Source organism: Podospora anserina, chromosome 7, assembly GCF_000226545.1.
Source record: "Podospora anserina S mat+ genomic DNA chromosome 7, supercontig 1".
NCBI classification, from domain to species: Eukaryota; Fungi; Ascomycota; class Sordariomycetes; order Sordariales; family Podosporaceae; genus Podospora; species Podospora anserina.
Window position 1 is genome coordinate 508,382 of NW_001914854.1, and position 22,840 is coordinate 531,221.

Sequence of the window (22,840 nt, forward strand, 5' to 3'; positions counted from 1 at the left end):
ATTGATTCTAAATCGGACACTACCGAAAATGTTGGTTTGAAAGCCAGCTATTTGTTGTGGTTGTTCGATCACCCTTTTCGAGGGCCTTCATTGTCTTCGGTGAGCGCTCCAATGAGGCCAAGGGACCTATCAAGGGAATGGATCACCACAACCATCTCCAACCCAGAAACGGAAAAAACAGAAACAAGACACACCCGGTATCACAACTGCCCTTGTCACAACGGCACGCTGCTTCCTTACTATATTGGTCCATCGGCGTGTGAATACCCCGTTAACTTCCCCTATGAGCACCCACCTCAGTTATACCACGGTTGTTCCTGCCATAAGGAAGAAAAGATTGATCAGGATGAGCTGGCGGAGATTGTGGCGGGGATGTATGCCGAGAGAGAGGCGAGTGAGATTTGGAAGGGGGGGCAGAGGGATGGAAACACGGGGTTTGACAAGAAAAAGGTGAGAGATCGGGAGGAGATGTTTGTTGAGTGGGTTAGGCGGTGGCCTGAGTTGGTGTTTGTGGAGTTTTCGCCTGGGGGGGAGAAGAGGGGGTTGGTGGAGATTTGGGAGGGGAGGGAAAGGGAGTTTATTATGTTGGTGAGGGAGGAGGATGGGGGGGTGGGGGTTATGGGGGTGGTGCCAGTTGCGGATGGGGAGGGGGAAGAAGAGGGGGATGGGGATGAAAAGACTTTGGCTGGGGATCGGGAGGTGAGGAGTGGAGACGAGGAGGATTGGGAGCTGTTGAGTCAGGCTGGGACGCTGTGTGAGAAATGATTGTGGGATAAGACAGTTTTTCGCCGTTGAATGAAATTTGGCAGGCTCGTTTATGTCAACCGTAATGCTCGTCTCCCTGATGCTCTGCTTCGAATACCGTTCATGCCTGCCCCCCTTCGGCTTTGTGTGCCCGACCTGGGACCCGTGACAGCGTTATTTGAAGGTGCTTTGATGACAAGATGATCACGTCGGTCCTCCGCAGATACCACAGGCCTGTTGGTCACCAAAATCACTCTCAGTCTCGTCTTTGCCCCTCTTTGATCCAGCTGTCCAAACATTCTGGATGTAGCTTCCACCCAAGGAAACTCTTCCGCAATGTCAACTTCGATGACAATGTACAAATTGGCCACAGAGGCCAGTAGGCTTGCCAATATCAACCAATAGTCCTCTGCCGTGACAGCTCTGTAGAAGCGTGCGCAGGCATTTGCTGCATCGAGCTCAGTCAGGACGGTCCCTGGAAGTTGCATTACCTGTAAGATCAGGTATTTCATCACCGAAGTAACTGGCACCTGCTTGGACTCGTAGTGTGGGATTTTCAGCGCCCATATAACTGGAATGTTGGAAGTGCGGAGAAGTGTCAGTGTCGATATGACCAGACCTCGGGTCTGGTCTCTCGAGTGATAGCCACCGCGAATGAGCGCCAAAGATCTGAGCTTCGAGGCGGATGAGAACGCCGTCAACTTGGAACTAGCCCAATCGAATGTGCATAAAAAGGCACCTCGGCCAGCTCTCTCGGTTGCCCTCTGAAGAGCTATGTTGCGTCTGTATGTTGTTTCTGGTTCCGGAAGGAGGTGATACTCCGCGGCTTGCCGAAGAGACTGACAAATTTGAGCAAACTGCAAATCGTTCAGACGGCAGTTGGTATCAATGAAGCTGTTGATCGCCCTACTTTCCAATCCTACTGCTTGGTTAACGATACTATCTCTCATGATTCAACGAGGATGGGAAAAACAACTCATGATTATGGCCTTCAGCTCTCTCACCTCCTCATGCATAACGGTAAGTTGGGAGCCTTCATGATCGATTTTGCGGTGAATCTCCCTTTGCTCGGCTTGTGCGCCAGAAGCGCTCAGGGTCTCAATCAGCTCAGATCGCTCTTTAACGTTTTCCAAAAGATCGGCATATCGCAGTTCAGATGGGCGAGACAACGAGTGCCAGATGTGCTTCAGCTTCCCTTCCTCGTACCATCTTTTGCTTCGTACCAGGAACTTGATAATGTTGGCATATAGCTCAGCGACGGCACGCTTCATGCGTTTGGTAGGATAAAGAATAAGTGATAGCTCTGCGCGAGGGAGAATCGATCCAATCTGGCAAAGACCCTTGGCGAGGGTAGAACATGCATTTTCGTGGTTGACAAACGCCTGAACGATCAGTCAGTCGACATTCTTTCAGTCAATGGTAAACAGAAAACTGAAACATACAACAAACAGAAACTTCATGGCACCCCAAGCCAAAGAAACATACTCCGGGTTGTGTTGAATGAGACATTTCATCACATTGTCGTAGTGGCAGAGGAGATTAGAGAATTTGGTCAAGTACTCTCTAGTCTTTGATTTGACTCGAAGGGACTCGTACTTTTGCTGCGTTTCGGCCAGCGTAGCTTGAAGCTCTGCAAAGCCATGTGAACGAGATATGAATTGGCGCTTGTCTTGATCTTTGGTGAGATGATCACGGTAGATGCAAATTGCTTCTTCAAACGCATCTATAGCTGGGTCCAAGCTTCTACTCAACGGTTAGAATCACATATGATCGTAATGGTAATTTGGGGTACCTGGGGAACAAACCCATCATCCACATCAGCATTGAACCACTCAGTGAATGAAAAGCCACCGCGTCCAGAGACGCTTAAAGTGGTAGAGGTGGACATGAAAGGAGGATAGAAAGGAGGATCGATTGTGCATGAGTTGAAGAACTTGATCGACAGAAGACGGAAGGGAAGGAGCATCTGCAAGGCGGAGAGGTTGCCTGCAAAAGCGCTGCGATTCTCACGTGATTTTCTCTGTTGGCTGCCACACCTTTCCCCTCTTTTCAAATGCAGGTATGCCTACGAGAGGTGCCAAGGCAGACTTCCTCGTCGCTTCACTACCTCATTACTTCTATTGTTTCAACGACGCCTACATACCTTAGACATCTTCTTGGGCCAGGATGGCGGCTCGGTACGTTTTTGTTTCTCGTTGTGTAAGAGCTTTCATGTGACTAAAGGACCGAGTAGACAACGTGGAGGATTCAATCCACCTCCTGGAAGACCGATCAGTCAAAGCGGCAGATCTATGTCCCCTGCCAGGGCGACGTCCCCCGACCACCCTACCGATGACGAGGATGCCCTCCACAGCACTTTCACCATTTCACGGGACGAGACAAGAGAGAGCAACTTCCAAACCCAGCAACTTATTGCCGCAGGACAATCACAGGTACCACAACGGCATAGTCTTAGACCTATGACTTCCGGGGAGTTTACTGGCATGGAGCCACCTGAACATGAAGGTGGAATGCCATACTCTGATGATGAGGCGCCACCGCCGCGGAGAACAACCTATGCCAACGGAATACCTGCCGTCCAGAGTTCAAGGTTTGCGCTCCAGCCAGAGCCATCCAAACATTACCAATCTCGTCCGACAAAGTCGAAAACACAACCCCAAAGGCTTGAAGCTGAACAGGAGGGTCTACCCAAAACCAAGGACGCTACCTCTACTGTGAGTCCTCAGGCTTGCAGCACAGAGGACAAAAAGGACCAATCCGATGACTTGGTGTGGGAAGTGGTATATCGAATCAACAACCAGCATCTCTATCTTGCGCAACCCTACTATTCTGTTGACCACAACGGAGTGAGCATATTACAGGGCGATCTCGGTCTGACCAGTTTGGCAAGACATTTGGCACGAAAGCCAAACATTGCTTTTGTCGTCTTCCAAGATTATTACACGGTCGATTATTTGGATCAAGCTTCCGGAGCCAGACGGAATGGCCTGGGATATCCTCCCATGGGCCCAGGGATGGGAATGCCCGGCGGAGGGCCCTTGGTATCAACCCCGCCCCGTTCAACACAGCCATCTCCTTGGATCAACGAAACCGTGGGAGAGGCTGAAGACATTGAGACGCCCCCGATATACTTTGAATCTATTGAACCCGTCACCAAAGGAATGCGGGAGGCTCTGAAAGCCCTGCTTTCTTCCAAAAGTGTGTCCTTCATCCGCCAATCCCTCACCAACCCGCAGAAAGAGCTCGAGGCACCATACTTCTTTTGGTATTTTCTCAGAGATAAACAGGATGCGATCCGTGAGTTGACAGAGAAACATCAGTCACATCTCAGATTGCTGGGAAAGTACATCGAGAGTGCTTTCGGCAACACCTATCGTCATGTTGACGACCTTCTCAAACTCGGCAGGATTGAACTGAAGTATCTTCCGTTCCTCATCCGACCAGACGAGGTTTTGGTGACGACTATACGGTCATACGTCCGAGGCTACATTGCCAGTGCGATGGTTCAAGTGGGGAAGCCCCCTGAACGGAGGCAAATGCCCGGCGTTCCTCCCCCTGCCGTGCAAGAAAACACATTCTTTTACGAGGTGCAGTGCTGGTGCTGGGCTTACAGTGGTTCATCTTTTGGGAGTCGAGACGTAACCCTCCGACTCACAAATGAGCTTGATGGAAACACACTCATGGACGAAGAGATAGAGATCAGGACGCTTTTGGTATATCCTCTCCGGTTCGCTGAAGAGGGAGTCAAAGAGCATCTTGAGGCTGTTGGAAATTTTTGTTGGTCATCTAGAGTGAGGAAGTTGGTGGCCTACTTTGATGGGCATGTAGGTTCTCACATAACCCCATTCTACTCGACACCGGCTGTGTCACAAGTACTCATACCCTAACCTTTCTTAGGAAGCCGAACGCTTCATGATCGACACAGCCACATATCAAAAGCTCCATCCAGCTGGGATGCTTCGCCGAGATCCGGGATGCTTCGTTCTTGAGGAAGACCCGGGGCCCGAGGACAACGATATCTATGCGTTTCCACCAGAGGTCAAAGGCTTCAATCTGCGACGCAAGGCCTGGGGTGAGTAGCACTTGCTTTTTCTTTTGCTACGACTTCATACTAACCTAGGCTATCTCACAGTTGATCTCGATGTTTCAAAGATCATAGAGGTCGAGTGGGACAAGAGAGCGTTTGAGAATCTCGTGCTGAGTGATGTGAAGACCAAGGACTTGATCAAAGCCCTCGTGACAACTCAAGTGGCCGCAGAAAAGGGGACTGACATCATCAAGGGTAAAGGGAAGGGCTTAATCCTCCTTTTGCATGGAGCACCCGGTACAGGCAAAACCTTTACCGCCGAAGCTGTGGCTGAGATTACGGAAAAGCCGCTGTACCGCGTGACATGTGGTGATATCGGGACAAGCCCAGAAAACGTTGAGCAATATCTCGAGTCTGTCCTTTACCTTGGCCAGATGTGGGGCTGCGTCGTCCTACTCGATGAAGCAGAGGTGTTCTTGGAGCAGCGTGGACTGGCAGATCTCAACCGCAACGCACTGGTTTCGGTCTTTCTCCGGGTTTTGGAGTACTACGACGGCATTCTCATATTGACGTCCAACAGAGTGGGAACTTTTGACGAGGCATTCAAAAGTCGAATCCAGTTGTCAATTCACTATGACAATCTCAACATACCGCAGCGGAGGAAGATTTGGCGAAACTTTTTGACCCGCCTGAAGGAGATCGACGCCGAGAGTATCGACTCTGAAGACATTTACGACAGTCTGGATGAGTTTGCCAAGATGGACCTGAACGGTCGTGCTATCCGGAATGCGATCACTACGGCAAGGCAGCTGGCAAAGCACAAGAACGAAGTGGTGAGCAGCTCGCATCTGCAGTATGTCATTGAGGTCGCTTCGAGGTTTGATGATTACATCAAGAATGTCCGGGAGGGAATGACGGATGAAGACTTTGCGAGAGACGGGGGTTATCGTTGATTGTTCACCCTATTGGATACTTGATTTTTATGGCGATGTTTTTTGTTCCATATATACAGGATGATCTGGACAAGCGTACATGAGTTCCTCACTTTAACGACTCTATCACCTATCCACATTCTCCACAGTGGTGGTTCCAGGCTGCTTGTTCGTTGTGCCATAGTCGACCGCCGCATCGGGGTTGGGTACAAGGGCATTCGCACTAGGCGTCGCCTCAGGTGCTGGGAGCGCACTGACCGTCCGGTCCATTCTCCTCCTCCATGGACGATAAACCAACACTGAGCCAATACCCACAACAAGGAAAAGACCGCAAATGCTGGCGCCAATAATCTCGTAGTGGTCACCAATGGCGCCGACACCATCCCAGAAGCTTCCATCTGGTTCAGCAACATGGTCAATCAAGGACAGCCACTGGATCACACCAATGAAGGCCGAGACAAAGACAGTGATGCTGGTAAGTACAATGGAGTAGTAGAGAATGGCGACAATGTCTCTGGAAAAGGCCTTGTTGGTGTATAGGGCCATCATGAGAGCGCCATCAGTAGTGTCGACCATGCACATGCCGGCTAAGACAACAGGGAGTCAGTGAAGTCCCTTAAACTTTGGATATTGCCTTCATACCTGTGAACAAAAGAGGAAAGATCAAAATAACCCAAATGCTCGTCCCCTGGGCAGCCTGAATGCTGGCAATTCCGAGAATGGCAATCTCGGAACTGGTATCAAAGCCAAGCCCAAAGAGCATTCCCAAAGGCAGCATCTTCCATGGCCTGTCAACAGCCTTGAACACACCCCTGAAGACATTCGACAAGAACCCCATCCCCTCAAGCCCCATCTGGTCGCCAATCGGATCAGCGTTGGCCTCCGCATCCGAGTCATAGTCCGGAGCCAGCCTCGCCGCTCTCTGTTCAGCGAGGACTTGCTTCAGCCTTTGAACCAAACGGTAAAGAATCCACCCGTTGGCAATGCACAGAATCAACAGGAACGTCCCGGATACACTCGTCCCGATGATACCACCGATGCGCTCAAAGTCATCGAATTTGTCTCTGACAGCACCGGCTGTGGCCGCGAGGGCGATGCAAGTGACAATGACAATCGTTGAGTGCCCCAAGCTGAAAAACGTTCCCACGGCGACAGGGCGTTGACCAGAGGCGATCAGTCTCCGGGTCATGAGGTCAATGGCGCTGATATGATCCGCATCGAGGGCATGACGAAGACCGAGGGTGTAGGATAAAACAGCCGGTGAGATAAGCTTAGGGAAGTAGTGCAAGACAACGGCTACACCAGCCCAGACCAACAGGTTGATGAACACGAGGATGCCGATGAGTCGGATGGCAGGGAAGGGGATGGCTTTGAGGGGTCCCTTCTCGTAGACGAGCCGGGGCGAGAAGGAAGGCCAGGATATCGGCATCTTGATCGGGCGGGTAGGTGCCGTGCACTTTTGGCGACGACAACGTAGGTAACTGAGAGGGGGCTATGGTATCGGGAAAAGAGAATAATGATGCATGGGAAAGTTTATGTTTTATGATGATTCATAGACTACCGACATCGCAGCCCTCAGGAGTTTCTCGTATTTTTCTCGCCAGAAGCTTTGTTAGCTTCCCCTCCCAAGAGTCGTTTCAAGGCATGGTGTTCTCCACCTGGCTGGGGAGGTACATAATCGATAAGCTAATACGCGGTATCGATTTGACAAGCGGTTGGTTTGCTATCAATATTTGTCATGGACTTTATTGGATGGGCTAGCTGTGCAGTGGTTATGGGACTTCGGAAGGAAGCGGTGGTGAGGGTGCATTGAATGGCGGGGTGTTTTGCACTTTTCGGCTGGCGGCTCGCATCGGCAGACGCCGGGTCCCCAGCTCGACGCGGGGATGACAAGCCCAGCTCCACTGTCGGGTGAGTGGGGGGAGTGCAACTTGGAAACTTTTTAGGGCCGGCAGTTGGTTTAAGTCCTGTTGACTACCTATCATTCATTTCCCGTTCTTCAACATTTATTATACCCCTTCTCAACACCCCCTACCGCGTCTTCGACACTTCCAGCGGACCGCCTGGCTTGCTGGCAGATATTGCAATATACCGCCACCTCCCGAGCCCTCGATATGTCTCTACCGCAGCGATCGTGTTGATAAAGTGCCTCTCGAGTCCAAGCAGCCGAACGATCAAGTACGGGATGATGGCCAGCACAAAGAACAACCGTGTCATGGGCTTGACGTTCGGTGTGAGATCGTGGACGACGACATTCTCGAACCCCGCATCCTCGGCCATCTTCTTGAACACACCGGGGTGTGATATATCATTTGTTGGCATGGCGGCATACTTGTTGATCTTGCGCATCGAGACTGCCATGTCCTCTGGGGAGTCGGCCATCAGATCGTGGTCGTACTCGAATTGGGCCAGCCGGCCGCCTGGCCGGAGGATACGGTAGAACCCGGCGAGCACAGCTTTTGGGTCCGTGGCATGGACAAATGTTTCCATCATATAAACCCCGTCAAGCGACTCATCCGGCAGTGTCTCCAAGTGATGATAGTCCATTTTCCGGACTGTGACAGTGCCTTCAGGCAGCCCTGACCGACCAATGTTTCGCTTGGCCTTGGCGATGTGGTGATCAACGACATCGATACCTGAGATGCGCAAGCCATGCGCTTTTGCCATGTGCAATGCGACATGGCCCACGCCGCAGCCCGCATCAACAACCTCGGCGCCGCGGGGCAGAGCCAGTAGCTCAGCCAGCTTGTCTTCCATTGCCCTCAGGGGCTTCGATAGCGGGAATGGCCAGTATGTATCATGTTTCCAGTACCCAAAATGGCGGGTGCCTCCAAGTAGCAGGCGATACCCAATGCGGGACTCCAGTGAGGAGTAGTAGGATTGCAGGTCGGTGTTGGCGTTAACCAGCGGCGTGGTCTCGGAATCGGTCGCCATGTTTGATTCTATACCAGGCTTAGGGGACTTTGGGAATTTCGGGGCTCTGGTGATGGATGTTGGCAAGAAAACAAACGGAAAAATCACACAGCTGAAGTCGCCAGGGAAAGAGGTGCTGCTGCAGCCAAGCTTTACCGGGCGCCGTCAAGGGACTCCCAACTGCAACCAATCGTCGATCGTTTAACTTGTTGCGGATAAGCGCCTGGCCAAAAGACGGCGTGCATTTCTGAAAATAACTTTGGCATAAATTGGCAGCTTCAGCGACCTTTGCCATTCTTTTGGTGCCTCAGCGCCTATCACAACCACACAAGAGAATCACTAACAAATCGCCGTATGCCACACTGAATCGAGGTGCATAGTGGCGTTCAGGATTCAATTGTGAAGTACTCCAACTGTTTCAACGGCAATTCAGGCCGAACATGATCGGCAATAATGAGAACAAAATGGGGACAGGGCTTCACTGCCTTTTTGCCTTGATATCTCATCTTCCTTCTTCACATCGTCGAATCGGTTGGATGTCGAAATAACCTGTATCCGACCTCGCAAAGGTGTCATGGCTGAATAATCCATTTTGACAAACACCACGTACCTTTCCGAGCTTCGCTATGGTTGGATTCCATCAGGGCAGGATCGCGGGACTTTGGATATACTCTGGTCATGCCTGATTCACCGTGACGCTTTGTTGCTGGGTTGTAACCCATCCCAATGCCGGCTCTTCCAAAGACAAAGTCTACCACCCCTTTATCGATAGAGCCCACCTGGCTATGGTGGGCTTGCTGGGTCCGGAGTTCTTGTTGGCTATTGCACTGGGACAGTTCTCGAGCGCAAGACGGAGCGTTAGAGTAGCCTTCTCATCATCGACCAATTTTTGTGTGAGACGCGAGACTGACGACACATGCAGAAATTCAGGACAGACGAGGTTACCAAAGGTGTGTAATGGAACCTTACATACGCTTTTTTTTACGGACATAGGAGCCATGTCTCTTACCAGTCCTGACTACCCGGAGGGGTTTCCCACCAACGCAGAGCAGTTTCATTATCTCGTCAAGTACGGCCATGTCGACTTTCCAGATATGGAACCGATGAAAATTGGCGAGAGGAACGCTTTCTGATAATCTGTCGCGGTATGTGGCTACTTTATCCGTTCACCTAGAAAAGCTAACCTTTACGGGTCCAGGTTCCTGACTTTGTGGCAAGCCATTTGGTTCTCGGTCATTGAGATTCAACGTATTGCGCATGGCCTCCCCATGACAGCACTCGAGCTTACCGCCTTGTCATATGTATACATCCTGGTGGGGTGCCAGATTTTCTGGTTCAAGAAGCCTTCCATCTCAGTCCAAACGCGCATCCAAACCAAAGACGACGTAAAGATTCAGCAGATTCGAATGTGGGCTAAGAAGCATCTATGTGTATAGACCTAACAATATAACGATGTTCGCTATCCCTGCCACTTGCTAACACAGTTATTTGAGACCCATCATGATCTCCCTGAAGACCCCCAAGCATGGTACCGGACACCCGTGGATTTTATCAGTGGACCGCGATGGCAAATCGGCATCCACTGGGCATACTATACCCGGTGGTTGGAAATCCTCTGTGTTCCACTCCAAAGTCGCCCCATCAAATCCAAGCTATGGGACCCCTTTCCGTCTGACGAATGGCTGCCAGCCGAGAAGGGTCCAATACTTCTATTTTTCTCTTTTATACTCGTGGATTCACAATCTGGTTCTTTGCCAGCTGGGAATTTTTTTTTTTGCAACACCTATCGAGCAGATCCTTTGGAGGGTATGCGCCAGCTACCACGCCATATTCGGGGTGTATGGTTATACTTACTATTATACCGAAATATTCAAGTGGCACAAGGCGAAGATGGATTCCGACAAGCGCTGTCAGTATGTGGAAGCTTCGCCGTCAGAGACGGAAGAAGCGGTAGTCATGGGGGAGAAGACGGGCCACCCTGTCAAGAACCTAACTCCTGTAACGGCTACGGATATCCCCCCGGACAGCAAGGACAATACCAAAGCTGACAACAGCGACATTGAATCTCAGACACAGCCTGCCTCTGAGACGTCAAAGGATGGGTATCATGCACCTTACACGCCTCAATGGCTTCCTCCTATGACTATCGCCGGGGTTCTTGGGTTCCTGCGGAACAACTCGGCAAACAGAGACCCCCAAATGCGGCTTTCTTGACGCGTTCTCATTCCAGTGTCGGTCCTCTGTGGGCTGTACATTCTATGTCGTTTGGCCATCTGGAGTGAGAATTTCATGGCTAGAGGGTCCAGCCTGCTGGGGTTTATGTAACTGTGAATCGATATATGCCATTTTGGGGTGATGGGTGAATTGTCCATCGTATTTGTCTTTTTTAATTGTGGAACCATGATTGTCCTGGCGTTTAGGGGTTCTTGAATATTGGGGGATACTTTTGGTGCACATACAGGATCCTGGACAGGTCAAAATGATTGCATACGGTAGACATTTTTCTTGAAGATACCTCAGACCCTACTTGATGAAAGGCCTGTATAAGGAGTTGTGCTATAGAATGGTTATTCGACATTCTTGGGTGTCGCTGAAGAATGTCTTCAAAGTTCCATCGTGTCTAACCTCCAACAATCCAACTCTAGTGTAAGCATTCGGGGTGGACTGCACCTGTCGAAGGACTAGGGACTTGATGCTGATCCAAGTGTCCACACTATTATGACCCAAGGCCAAAAGGTGATAGCATTCTTCTTCTTCTATTTCGGGATATTCGCGAGTTTCCGTTTCGATATCCGGGAGCATCTCGCCAAGGTACTGGTTGTTGCGATCTAGGCGGTTATCCGTCACCCGGGGCATTTTCTTGCTCCAAACGCTCTTGCAGTCCCAGTTCATGCTCACTTTGACGGGTATCAAGAATCCCATCAGCGTAATGTGACCGGACCGAACTGGCCCAAAGCGATTCGCAGTCGAGGGTTCCGTCTCGCAGTCTACAATGCGGGCGTGGAACTCGAGGCGGTCCAAAATGAAATCCACTGCGCCGGTGATGGAAGCCCACGACCAGGTCGGGGCATAATACTCGGGATGCCTTTTGGAACTGATGACGGGGATACTCGTATCCATCTCGTGGCTTCTCATCCACAATAGTTGCCGAGGAAGACCCCGCCGCCATAAGCCAGCACAAAAGGTGTCATTTTCAGAAAGTTCCCACCCAGTAGCGATGCCCGATAGCGCGGGAAGGCGATCCGAGATGTACGTCAACTCGCGCTGTGTGTATGCCAGCACCATACGACACCACACCTCGCTGTTTCCGTCCTGAGTGCGTGAGAGGTCATGCGCCAGTGTGTTCACCGAAGGGGGAGAACACTCGCAAGCGTTGAAGGTCGCGCAACGCCACTGAAGCTCGTCTTGTGTGTAATACAAGATACGATTAGCCAATTTCTCCTCCTGGTAGGTCCACGCACGCTTCTCAAGGGGCTGTCCTAAGCCCGTCATCCAGCCATGCACACTCTGTGCGGACCGCGTGATTCTGCGGCTGTCCTCGTAGCTCCTTCTAACTCGTCTTGCATAGGCAGTGCTTTTCCTCCCTCCCACGCCGCTACACTCAATAGGCAGAACACCCTCCACGCTGGCGGCACGAGAGCCCAAAAAGCAACCTCCATCGCCATCGGTAGCACCGCTCGCTGCAATAACAAAGAAGGCGTTGGCATACACCGTCGTCATTTTCGAGGCTTCGATAGCCCAGTCTTGGGCATCACCTTGGATGATACAGAGAGAGTCGATCCAAAGGTACCGTATACCTAGGCGGCGAGTGATGATAACGGCGTCTTGGAAGGTCTTGGTCAGCTTGATCCAGGGTATCTCGGTTTGGAACTGGCTGAGATTATCGGCTGTCGTTTTAATCGTCCTCGCAGCTTTCTCCGGTGAACCCCAGCAATGGCTGAGAGCGACATATCGTGCCGACTCGTTCTGTGGAATATGAAGGCGAAGTCGAGGTGGCTGCTCCGCCGCTCCAATATCGATGACTCGCGTGGGGAGCAGTTGGGGTTCGCCGTCAGCACATCTCTCATGTTCAGTGATGCAGTCGTTGATCCAACGCTCGGCCAACGCGAAACATTCATCCGAGGAAGAATCGATGGAGACTTCGGTAGACGGTCCGATCCAAGAGCATGAGGTAGGTGAATCGGGATGGCAGTAGATATCAAGCAGCTTGCGGCTGCCTTCGTGGTTGAGATAAATCACCTCCAATGGTCTCCCATCGTCCTGGAGCAAGTCTACTCGGCCATCCTCTTGACTCAAATTTGGCATGGCATGCTCCAGTGCTTTCCAAAGCAATATGCATGAAGCGCAACCATCTTTGACAGAAGCAGTCAGATCTTCAATTTCGAAATATATTCTGTCGGTATCTGAGGCGTTGAGACCCCAGCACACTTCGCAGGTCGACTCAGACATAATCGGGGGAAGGCGTTGAGTTACCTAGGGTGTAATTCCTGAGGCATTATCACCTTAAGCTAGTTCAGGCGAGGTCAGGCACATCGAAGAGGCAGATCACGTGCGGTGGTCCACAATATATTCTCTTCCATCCACCCACTGACCTGACGGCCATCGATATTCTCAGCAACAGCAGCCCCAATTCCAAAGTCGACGAGCGCGCAACATTCAGAAAGACGACACAAGTCGGATATCCTGCACCTCACACGTTGCGGTGGCTTCCTTTCAGGACTTTGGACGATACGACATGCATTTCTTCTACCATGGCTCCAGGCTAAGCCTGCTTTGTGGAACAACCTCAGAGATGAGGTCGGAAGGTCGCTTAGATAAAGATCTATCCGACTTGGTTCATTCGTAACTCTACTCACCAATATCCGGCAAATCACATCTCCACAGCCCTACCCAGCCGCGCCTCTCATATTCAATCTACATCTGCCTGAATATCCCCACCTATGATTTCGCGTCAAAGATTCCCCGAGGGTGGGAACTCACTTAAGCTCCCAGTTTGCCAAGAATATCTATTGTTTTTCGGATGCCGGCAAGTGTTGTTATAGGATTTCATCTATCTCTACTCTATTACTGACCGAGCTGCAGTTAACTCATGGCTTTGTCAACATGGCCGGTTCCTTCTTTAAGATGAGACCTTCCCTTTGTTTGATGGACTTACCATAGCTCGTTTTTCAACCCGTTCCCGTATCGACACCTGAAGCCTCGACAATGAAGTCCCTCTTCCTAGCCCTTCCGGGCCTCGCCCACGCGGCTCTTCGTTTCGGTTGCTCGACACTGACTATCGAGCGTCTCGACCCAGTTGTTGAGCCTGGGAATAACCCCTCTGCCCATGTTCACCAAGTCGTTGGTGGAAACGCGTTCAACGCTACTGTTGACACCTCGGTAGATGTTGGAAACCGCGCGACCTGCACCACCTGCATCTTTTCCGAAGACAAATCCAACTACTGGACCGCCACACTGTATTTCCGTGCCCGAAATGGATCATACCACAAGGTGCCCCAGTACCCCAACGCTGTCTTCCACGACGGACAAGTCGGTGGCATGACTATCTACTACACACAACAGGACTTCTGGGACAATGGAAACCAAAAGATCACGAGCTTCCCTCCTGGTTTCAGGATGACTGTTGGCAGCCCTACCACCGAGACTCGGGAGCAAGCCCAGCAGTACAAGGGGCTGAGGTACACCTGTCTGCAAGACATTCTCACTCGTGGTAGTGAGACATATGACTTCCCCAAGCAGCCTTGCCCCGCTGGAATTATGGCCATTCATCACTTCCCCGCGTAGGTTCTTTCTGATGCATTGCAATGTTTGTAGTGACACTAACTGACATCATCTGTGTTCAGTTGCTGGGATGGCAAGAACCTGGACTCACCCGATCACCAATCCCACATGTTCCTCACCGGCCACGGCGGGTTCCGAGTTGCCGACCCTTGCCCAGCTTCCCACCCCGTCCGCATGCCCCAAGTTGCGTATGAGACCATGTGGGACACTTCTGTGTTCAACGACAAGGACCTTTGGCCTGAGGATGGTTCGCAGCCGTTTATCTGGTCGACTGGGGATACAAAAGGGTACTCCACCCACGCTGACTACTTGTTTGGCTGGGAGGGTGACTCGCTGCAGAGGGCCATGGATTCCAACTGCTTCTTCCAACGGTGCTCGCTGGGCAAGTATCCAGAGGGTGTGCTCAAAGTCCAGACACCCGAGGAGCAGAATGCTTGCAAGATTGAAACGACGGTCAAAGAGCCGGTGGATGGCTGTAAGTTTGCCCCTCTCCAATCTTTGTTTGAGGCCAAAAGCTGATAGACAACTTCAACAGGGCTTGACTACCTTCCTGGCAAGCCGGAGACTGCTCTGCGTCACTAAGAGAGGATGCTTCCATGGTGGCCACTAGACTGTAGCGCTGGAAAATGGAACCACAGGGTTGGAGAGGGTTGCACTTCAGGAAGTAGATCCCGCATCAAGACATACATATACAAGAGCCATTTGTCAGATTTACCAAATCATGATGAAAAGATGCGCTGCTCTGAAGCTTGTCTTCCTCTTTTGGTTACCATACTCCCACCTTTCCTTTCTGCTTTTATCCAGCACACAATCCACATCCTAGGCCCGGATGCTCTGCCGAAGACACTGCCATTCTCAACCGGTAACCGACATCCTTCCCAGCTCTAGACAACCGGCAAAACTCTTGGCGCGCGGGTGGGATATTGACCATGTTGAACCTCATAGGCCAGAATGGACGATCAGGATGCGGAAATATTGCCAGCACTCTACACTCATCTGGTGGAAAGAGTTACACAGGGGAGGACATGTTATTGCCACGGGCGCTCTGGACCGCAATCCTGCACAGCACAATGGAAAGATAACACGGGTTTGAGGCAGCCACGATCATCGGTTTTCCATTCTTCTTCCCATCATCCATCCCCTCATCCACAGGCAGTCCCTTGGTCAGGCCAAGATGTTGAAATTTGGTCTTGTTGTCTCAGCCTTCATTGGCATCTGCTCCGCCCAGACGGGTGTCGAGCTCGACCGGCCTATGCTCGGTCCCCCTGGATCACCGCCACGCAGAAGCCCGGTTGCCATGTTGCGCTTTGGCTGCTCGCAGGTTGTGATTGAGCGTCTGGATCCGTAAGTGCTTCTCGACATTAAACCAGCAGAAGGGCGACTGGAGCTAACCTCCGAGACAAGACTCGTCAACCCAGGCCAAAACCCATCATCCCACATGCACCAAATCGTGGGAGGAAATGCCTTCTCGGCCTCCATGCCCCTCGAAGACATCTCCGCCCTCTCCACCTGCACGACCTGCCACTTCCAAGAAGACCACTCCAACTACTGGACCGCCAACCTCTACTTCCGCGCACGCAACGGCACCTACAAACGTGTTCCTCAGATGGCCAACGAGTTCAACACCGGCGACAACGGTGGTATTACCGTGTACTATACATCCCCAGCGCCGAATGCCACGACTGCTTTCAAGCCTGGTTTTCGCATGCTGGCCGGCGATGTGAACCTACGCAAGTCAGAGGGTCTCGGTCGGAACATGCAGCAGTGCTATCGGTGTTATACCAAGGAGAACTTTGGAGGGAGCATGTACAGCCCGTGCATGGACCCTGTTTATGATACGGACCATCTTCCCAAGATACCCTGTCCTGGCGGGATCAGGTCTAATATCATCTTTCCACTGTGCTGGGATGGCGTCAACTTGGATAGTCCAAACCACAAGGATCACGTTGCGCATCCTATTACAGGACCAACATCGTTTTCCGTTGTCGGCGGAGAATGCCCCAAGTCGCATCCTGTCAAGATACCGCAGGTCATGTACGAAGTGATGTGGGACACGAGACCGTTCAACAACCCGGAAGACTGGCCGGAGGATGGGAGTCAGCCTTTGGTGTTGTCGAATGGTGATACGTGAGTTTATTTCAGCTCTGGGTTTACAGCTAAAGTCAATTGTGGTGATATACTGACGCTGGAACAGAACCGGGTATGGCCAACATGGCGATTATGTCTTTGGCTGGGAAAAGGATTCCCTTCAAGTCGCGATGGATACGGGGTGTTATCTGCGAAATTGCAGTAGCTTGACTGAGCTGCCGCCAAAGGTCAAGAACCAGTGCCAGGTGCCGGTCAGTGCAACGGTTGATGGAGATTTGGATGAGTGCAAGTTACCCCCCCACCTTTTTTTTTTTTTTTTTGTGTTTTGAAGCTGTAGAGCTAATGGAATAACAGGGCTTACTGAGCTGCCGGGTGGTGGCCATGGTGAGTAGGGCATGGGAATGCCAGTAGAAACAATTGGGTGGAGTGGTAGATAAACATTTGCCACAGCATAAGCCCACAGCCGCAGATTGTGGTACACTGCCCCTGAGCCACGTGGATGGCCCCCTCCCCGTGCCGTGTGCCTCCCTTGGGTGGCTACGTCATTGTCAACTTCGTGTTACGCTCGTGGTTCATATAATTATTATTATTCATTTCCTTGACTCCGTTTTTTTTGCTCACTTCAAAACATCTCTCTTGACAAACTCCCATACTCACCGATTCATCATGGCACAAGCCAAAACAACTTCACTCGTCCTTGCTGACGCCGACCACCTCATCTATGACACCTCTTCCACCCCTCCCACTGCAGTCTACGGCCTCAGCACGAACATCGAATCGCTCACTTACAAAGACTCCTCCCTGAACTTCAGTCGCGCGCTCGATCAAAAAACGGCATCATCATCAACACTCGAATCAGACCCCGCGACACAACAAGAAGGCGACCGCCTCTACAACCTCGTCCACCCCCTCAACGCAGACTACCGCACTGACATCCCCGCCCACTTCTTCCTCACCTGCCATTCCCCATCCCTCTCCCCCGTGGGCAACATTAAACTCACCACCTCCAAGTCCCTCCTCTCCAGCAAACCTGACAAAATCAAAGCGGTGCACTACCCCAACCGCACAGCATCGACCTCCCCACTATTCCCCGACGAAGATGCCACTGAAAAGGTTCTCCTCACATGCAGCAAACAAACATTTGGCAAGGGCTACACCTGGACAAACTCGCAAAACAAGGAAGTAGCACGAGAGGAAGAGCTCAAGGACGGGGATGCTGTCAAGGGCAGAAGGTTGATTTTCACAAGTGGACAAATCACCCAGGAGGAACAAGACGCCCTTGTTGCAGTTTGGGTTCTGAAACGGTGGGTGGAAGTGGCCGAGGAGAAGGAATTCAAGAAGGAGGCGCTGGACAAGCTGTCTCCGGCCGAGCAAGCGGCCATGGATATGAAGTGGTTCAAGCGGGCGGGGGGGTTGGCCGGGTTGGCGGCTGCGGGAGGGGCTTGCTGAGGGGGCTGTGCCGTAGCCTGGGGCTAGGATCGGGTGTCTGTTGGTGTTGAAGAGCGGTAAACGGGCTGTGTAACTGTCGATCAACCCGTTGACTTGCGTAGTTTGGTAACGAATCATTACTGGATCACACTACACGTGTATGCATACTACAACAAACTTGGACTGTTGTTGCTTATGTCCCACAGAAATGATCCTTCCCCGCCCGCATATATTCTCCGTTAGCCTCGTGGAAAAGGAGGAAATTCTCCGGACAAAGACTTGGGCCAATGAGTATAGAGAGGTACCTTTTGGTCGCCAAGAATGCCACGCTTGAAGGATTGCAGTTACAGTAAATAGAGCGAGGTTCCAACCATGATTGACCGATCCCATTCTCTTGGTGTCGACTCGTCCTTCCGGTTTAGCACAATACTCTCCTATTCTAGACAGGAAACCAACCCTTTCCCGCAAGGCCGATCTTGCTCAATCGCAAACTGGCAGCTACCGTATCCATGATTACTGTGTTCGGGCATCAAGCTCACCACAACAGCACCATGCCCATCTGGTCCAGCTCCCGACTCCAAGACCTGGAGGGCGAAAGTTTTGGATGGCTGTTGTTGCGGTCAGATGGCAAAGACGGCTCCTTGACGTCATTGAATACAGCCAAGAGCCTCCGTGTGATTCGGTGAGTGCGTATTTGGACATGCAACCAGCTTCGTGGGCTCTCAGGTGGTCATCCCGGAACCCGGAACGGCAGGACCAAGAGTGGCTTCGCGGGAGCTCCGTGTTGGTACCGAATGGCGCGGGGAGCTGCAAGGTGCTGAGGGGGAGCCAGGAAAGTGAAAAGGCTGCCGATCGTAGGAGGGCGGACGTGGATCGTGAGATCGGCAGGTGTAAAGCTGGAACGGTGGTGGTGGTGGTGGTGGTGGTGGTGATGGCGGTGTAGCTGAAGACCTGGTCTATATGACAGAGGAATAGTCAGCAGGGTCTACCTCTAGATGTTGGTGCCTAGGCTTACCCTTGGAGTTTGGGCCTTGGTGCTGATCGAGTAGAAAATAAGTGGTGGGCGGAAAAGTCACTCCCAGCCAACACAAGGCAGCCGACTCTTTCGGAGTTGGTCAATGTCTGTGACCGCAAGTCTTGCGCCAAGCGGTGCCTGTTGGTAAGGTTAGATATTTAGGTGGTAGCCACTCAACCTCGGACTTGGTTGCGGCAGGGGGCTTACCGTACAAGTCCAGATCCTCCGCGGGGGCATCGAGAAAGAACTTTCCCATCTGGAAATCGAATTTTGTCGATGACAGTCATGCCAAGAGAAACAAAGGTTACGTTGTCCATGGCCGGGAGGTCCGGTAGGTCAGGTGCCGTACCACACGGGCAGGGGAGGTTGGCTTCGTTGCAACAGTAAGACGAAAACTGACCCAAATGGTAGAAGCTAATCACGTGTGCATCACACAAGCAGCATTGTGGTGGCAGTAACAACCTCGAAGTTGGGTCGGCCAAGCTCTAGAAGCGCTCTTGTGCCGCTCGTATAACAGCCACCGTTTGATCCTTCGAGTTTCAAGGCAGACAACATGCATTCTCGATCGATCGGTAGAATATTCAGAGAAATAATGTGACGTAGTTACCCTTACCCTTCTGAGGCTATTGGGCCACCCCATCCATCCACCACCATCAGCTTTGAATTTTTCATGCGCAAAAACCAGCTCTGATGTCTTTTCTACGGTCGCCCTTGGTGCAGCATCTCCTGGGCATCCTTCAGGTCGTGTCGGCATGTTTCATGGCATGGAAGGGCGCCTGCCTTCTTTCTGGCACTCCCTACCCGGCCGTGGTGGTCATCACCAACTCGATGGCCCCGGCCTTTGATCCGGGGGACATCTTGCTCGTCCATCGCCACCCGGCACATGACAGGAGAGTAAGGGTTGGTGACCTTCCCGTCATCCTCAATCCTGATCGACCATTTCCTTTTATTCACCGGGTTATTGGTGTGTTTTACGATGACAATCAAGAGTATGTGTGCTTTGGATTACTGAATGGGTTGAGCGAACGATTGCTGATTTGCATGCAGGGAGATGGTGTTGACCAAAGGTGACAACAATGAGCTGAACGATTCAGTTGGAATGATGTATCCTGGTGGGCAGGAATACATCTCTCGACGTGAAATCGCCGGCTTCGTCAGAGGCTATGTTCCTTTGCTGGGTTGGGTTGTTATTTTCTTGCAGGACCCTATCCGTACTATGGAGCGGTTGCTATCTTCAGATGACGAGCTTGGGCCTAACAACTTTATATGATTCTGTTGAATTTCTCCCCGACATCGACCACCTTCAGTGAAAGGTCAACGTTGAGCAACTATCTGACCTACATACCCAGAGCAACATAGATCTTGGGGTACATCCACAGCGGCACCACCATAAAGAAGAATCCAAACAGGTACATCATCCCGGCCGTTCTCACCGCCCAAGACGGCACCTCTCTCTTGCAACTCTTCCACCCCGCCGTCTTCCCGACAAAAGTCTCCACGGCACAAGCCACAAAGTTCAAGAAAAAGAACAAGACATCCCGACCCATCGCCCCGTCACCAACAGCCCACCCCCCCAAGCCGTGTGACAAGCCCGAAAGTAAAAAAACAAACAGGGGTACCAATGTCTTTCTCAAACCTGTTTTCTTCTCAACGCCAAGTATATCCAAGAAGAGGCCCGCATAGAACGCAAACGTCGGGATCGTAATCCTATTCCACACTTTCCCCCAAAAGCCCCTCACAGACGTCGCATTCGCCGCACGCCCCCAGATCGAGGGCCACTCCTCCGGTTCATCCCATCTCAGGACTGCAACGAACGCAAGCGAGAGAGCACAACGGGAGGCTTCAAGAAGGTAAAACGCTGTCCAGATCCAGTTCACCGAGATGCCGGCTCGGATGAGGAGCTGTCTACCGGTGAGTGGTTGGAAGCGAAAGACTTCGTAGTCAGGGGCAAAATCCGATGGTTTGGCGCCTGTGAAGACAAATACGGAAATGACACCTTGGACGAGGTGCGTGTCTGCTGTGAAGAGGAGGGCGATCTTGACGAGCTGAAGGATGGCGAATCTGAGCCGGGATTGGGGGTTCTTGTTGGGAGTAGTGGAGAATACCACTGGGGGGGCTTCAAGCCCTCGAGGGTTGTTCCAGAGTTTGTAAGCGTTGATGAAACCCGGGGATTTTGGTGGTTGGTGGTCAAGAACAAGGATTTTGAGAGTGTGAAGAAAGTAGAAGATGACGAGGCTGGCGTAGGTGCTGTTGAGCCCTCCAGGCCATGTCAGGTGGTGGCAAGTGTTCAGAGACAGGAAGTTGAGTGGCCATATGGCGAGCAGTGAAAGCTTTCGGATTCCTTTTCCTTGGCCTAGAGACAATATCGTGACGAGGCTCGCCAGAGCAAAAGACCATAAAGGGGTGAATACTGTCGAATGCATAATCGTGAGTGAAATGTCGCGCTTTCCGTAGTTGAGAATGACAACATTCATTCGAGATAGAAGTGCTCCAAGGAGGGAGAAAGTGGGAAGTCGACGCCGCAGTCTTACAGTCTGTAACCCACCTCGTTTAAGTTCCAGCACACCGAATCCTTCTCAGGCGCTATGCGAGGATCCTGTACCATGCACCGTTGCTGCCACGCAAGCTTCCATAAACCTTGGCTGGTCAGCCTTACACTTGAAACTAGCCCACACTATAGATCAAGGGTGATCCAACGTTACGTTCCACAACCAAGAACATGTTTGCGGTCCCACGGCAGCCAAGGAAATCGAACATCAGACACGACATCGATGGGCTACCATATCGTCGATACGGACAATCAACATAACATCCACTGCTCCGATCACCTACCTGTGTAGGTCATATCTTGGGCCGTGCGGATTGTATACCTGGTCATCATAGTTCTTCTACCATGAGTGCCAGGAGCCGGCCATACCTCGGGGCAGGTTTCGACCACGAGATCCTCACCCCTGAGAATCTTCACTGCTTCCGTCAAGATCACTAATGGCACCAAGGTCTAGTGACTCTCCAAGCTGACCAACAAGTCGGTGGGACCTGGCGATGATCAAGGCCTGTTGGAGGAAGGAACCTCTATCCATATTCACTAACAGAACGAGGTAGGGTAGTATGACAAGAGCGAGACCGGCACAAGTATAAAGCTGATCTCTTCGCCCAACCTTCAATCATCTTCTGTCCTTCAACACAACAACATCTCCAGCCCTCATCTATACCATTCCAGTACCACCACAACCAACAAAATGCCTTCCTTCACCACCAAGGCCGCCGCTGTTGCGCTCGCGCTCAGCTACTTCTCCGTCCAGCAGGTCCAGTGCCCCCCGGTGTTCATCGGGCCCATCCTCACCGTCGTTGGCGCAGTTGCAGGCTTCGCCGTCGAGGTCACTGGTGCCGTCCTGAAGTGCGAACTCGGAGACTGCACCGACGACAGACGCCGCAGTGTGGCCGGCGGTCTCCGTGCCCGCATGCTCAAGGCGCGCCCCATCTTGACTGGCCGCCAGGCAACTCCCCCCACCGCCCCCGAGGGTGTGCCCCAGTTTGAGTTCGACAGGTGCTTCAACGACATCAACGGCGGAAGCGTCCTCCTTGAGGGTCCGGTGGAGAATAACGGTGGGTGCTTGCGAATGACTCCTTTTTGAACAGATATGGCTGACACGTTTTGCGATCTAGGCATCCGCATCAGCGGTCTTCCTGCTACCTGCATGAACCTTGCTACTGTTCTTGATGGCGACGCTTCTGGTGGACCCCCTCCCACTCCTTGCGGCTCTGACTGCCTCCTGTACAACAACCTCAGTGCCGCCGACTACAACAACCTGCGCGGTATCTTGAACGACTGGGCCGGCGCTTAGGTCTTCTCTCGACTGGATGTATGGTAGGGAGGCAGAGGGCTGAAGCCATTGGGGCTGGCACCGATTT

The 22,840-nt window shown here is 52.0% G+C and overlaps 11 protein-coding genes across 11 annotated transcripts, besides 1 other annotated feature; 6 read left to right on the forward strand and 5 right to left on the reverse strand.

The window, feature by feature from the left end:
• Nucleotides 1-815: 815 nt before the first annotated feature.
• On the reverse strand, nt 816-1,256 carry PODANS_7_3510 (uncharacterized protein; the record flags this gene model as incomplete). The annotated part of the gene is made up of 1 exon (XM_001907630.1): nt 816-1,256. One exon carries the CDS (start codon nt 1,254-1,256, stop codon nt 816-818), a length of 441 nt encoding a protein of 146 aa, XP_001907665.1.
• Nucleotides 1,257-1,697: 441 nt separating this feature from the next.
• PODANS_7_3500 (uncharacterized protein) lies at nt 1,698-2,258 on the reverse strand (the record flags this gene model as incomplete). Its single annotated transcript, XM_001907631.1, has 2 exons — nt 1,698-2,126; nt 2,187-2,258. The coding sequence occupies 2 exons, from the start codon at nt 2,256-2,258 to the stop codon at nt 1,698-1,700; spliced, it is 501 nt and encodes a 166-aa protein (XP_001907666.1).
• Nucleotides 2,259-2,910: 652 nt separating this feature from the next.
• Nucleotides 2,911-5,724, forward strand: PODANS_7_3490 (uncharacterized protein; the record flags this gene model as incomplete). The annotated part of the gene is made up of 4 exons (XM_001907632.1): nt 2,911-2,921; nt 2,978-4,607; nt 4,642-4,816; nt 4,877-5,724. 4 exons carry the CDS (start codon nt 2,911-2,913, stop codon nt 5,722-5,724), a joined length of 2,664 nt encoding a protein of 887 aa, XP_001907667.1.
• Nucleotides 5,725-5,829: 105 nt separating this feature from the next.
• Nucleotides 5,830-7,132, reverse strand: PODANS_7_3480 (uncharacterized protein; the record flags this gene model as incomplete). Its single annotated transcript, XM_001907633.1, has 2 exons — nt 5,830-6,290; nt 6,346-7,132. 2 exons carry the CDS (start codon nt 7,130-7,132, stop codon nt 5,830-5,832), a joined length of 1,248 nt encoding a protein of 415 aa, XP_001907668.1.
• Nucleotides 7,133-7,734: 602 nt separating this feature from the next.
• PODANS_7_3470 (uncharacterized protein) lies at nt 7,735-8,637 on the reverse strand (the record flags this gene model as incomplete). Its single annotated transcript, XM_001907634.1, has 1 exon — nt 7,735-8,637. One exon carries the CDS (start codon nt 8,635-8,637, stop codon nt 7,735-7,737), a length of 903 nt encoding a protein of 300 aa, XP_001907669.1.
• A 2,535-nt stretch (nt 8,638-11,172) lies between these two features.
• On the reverse strand, nt 11,173-13,065 carry PODANS_7_3460 (uncharacterized protein; the record flags this gene model as incomplete). Its single annotated transcript, XM_001907635.1, has 1 exon — nt 11,173-13,065. One exon carries the CDS (start codon nt 13,063-13,065, stop codon nt 11,173-11,175), a length of 1,893 nt encoding a protein of 630 aa, XP_001907670.1.
• Nucleotides 13,066-13,821: 756 nt separating this feature from the next.
• On the forward strand, nt 13,822-14,916 carry PODANS_7_3450 (uncharacterized protein; the record flags this gene model as incomplete). Its single annotated transcript, XM_001907636.1, has 2 exons — nt 13,822-14,396; nt 14,460-14,916. The coding sequence occupies 2 exons, from the start codon at nt 13,822-13,824 to the stop codon at nt 14,914-14,916; spliced, it is 1,032 nt and encodes a 343-aa protein (XP_001907671.1).
• Nucleotides 14,917-15,694: 778 nt separating this feature from the next.
• Nucleotides 15,695-16,814, forward strand: PODANS_7_3440 (uncharacterized protein; the record flags this gene model as incomplete). The annotated part of the gene is made up of 3 exons (XM_001907637.1): nt 15,695-15,741; nt 15,802-16,524; nt 16,592-16,814. The coding sequence occupies 3 exons, from the start codon at nt 15,695-15,697 to the stop codon at nt 16,812-16,814; spliced, it is 993 nt and encodes a 330-aa protein (XP_001907672.1).
• Nucleotides 15,887-15,996: a repeat region (rgion duplique sur le chromosome 4).
• A 337-nt stretch (nt 16,815-17,151) lies between the features above and the next one.
• PODANS_7_3430 (uncharacterized protein) lies at nt 17,152-17,934 on the forward strand (the record flags this gene model as incomplete). Its single annotated transcript, XM_001907638.1, has 1 exon — nt 17,152-17,934. One exon carries the CDS (start codon nt 17,152-17,154, stop codon nt 17,932-17,934), a length of 783 nt encoding a protein of 260 aa, XP_001907673.1.
• A 1,684-nt stretch (nt 17,935-19,618) lies between these two features.
• Nucleotides 19,619-20,198, forward strand: PODANS_7_3420 (uncharacterized protein; the record flags this gene model as incomplete). Its single annotated transcript, XM_001907639.1, has 2 exons — nt 19,619-19,917; nt 19,976-20,198. 2 exons carry the CDS (start codon nt 19,619-19,621, stop codon nt 20,196-20,198), a joined length of 522 nt encoding a protein of 173 aa, XP_001907674.1.
• Nucleotides 20,199-22,167: 1,969 nt separating this feature from the next.
• PODANS_7_3415 (uncharacterized protein) lies at nt 22,168-22,773 on the forward strand (the record flags this gene model as incomplete). The annotated part of the gene is made up of 2 exons (XM_001907640.1): nt 22,168-22,516; nt 22,568-22,773. 2 exons carry the CDS (start codon nt 22,168-22,170, stop codon nt 22,771-22,773), a joined length of 555 nt encoding a protein of 184 aa, XP_001907675.1.
• Between the last annotated feature and the right edge of the window lie 67 nt (nt 22,774-22,840).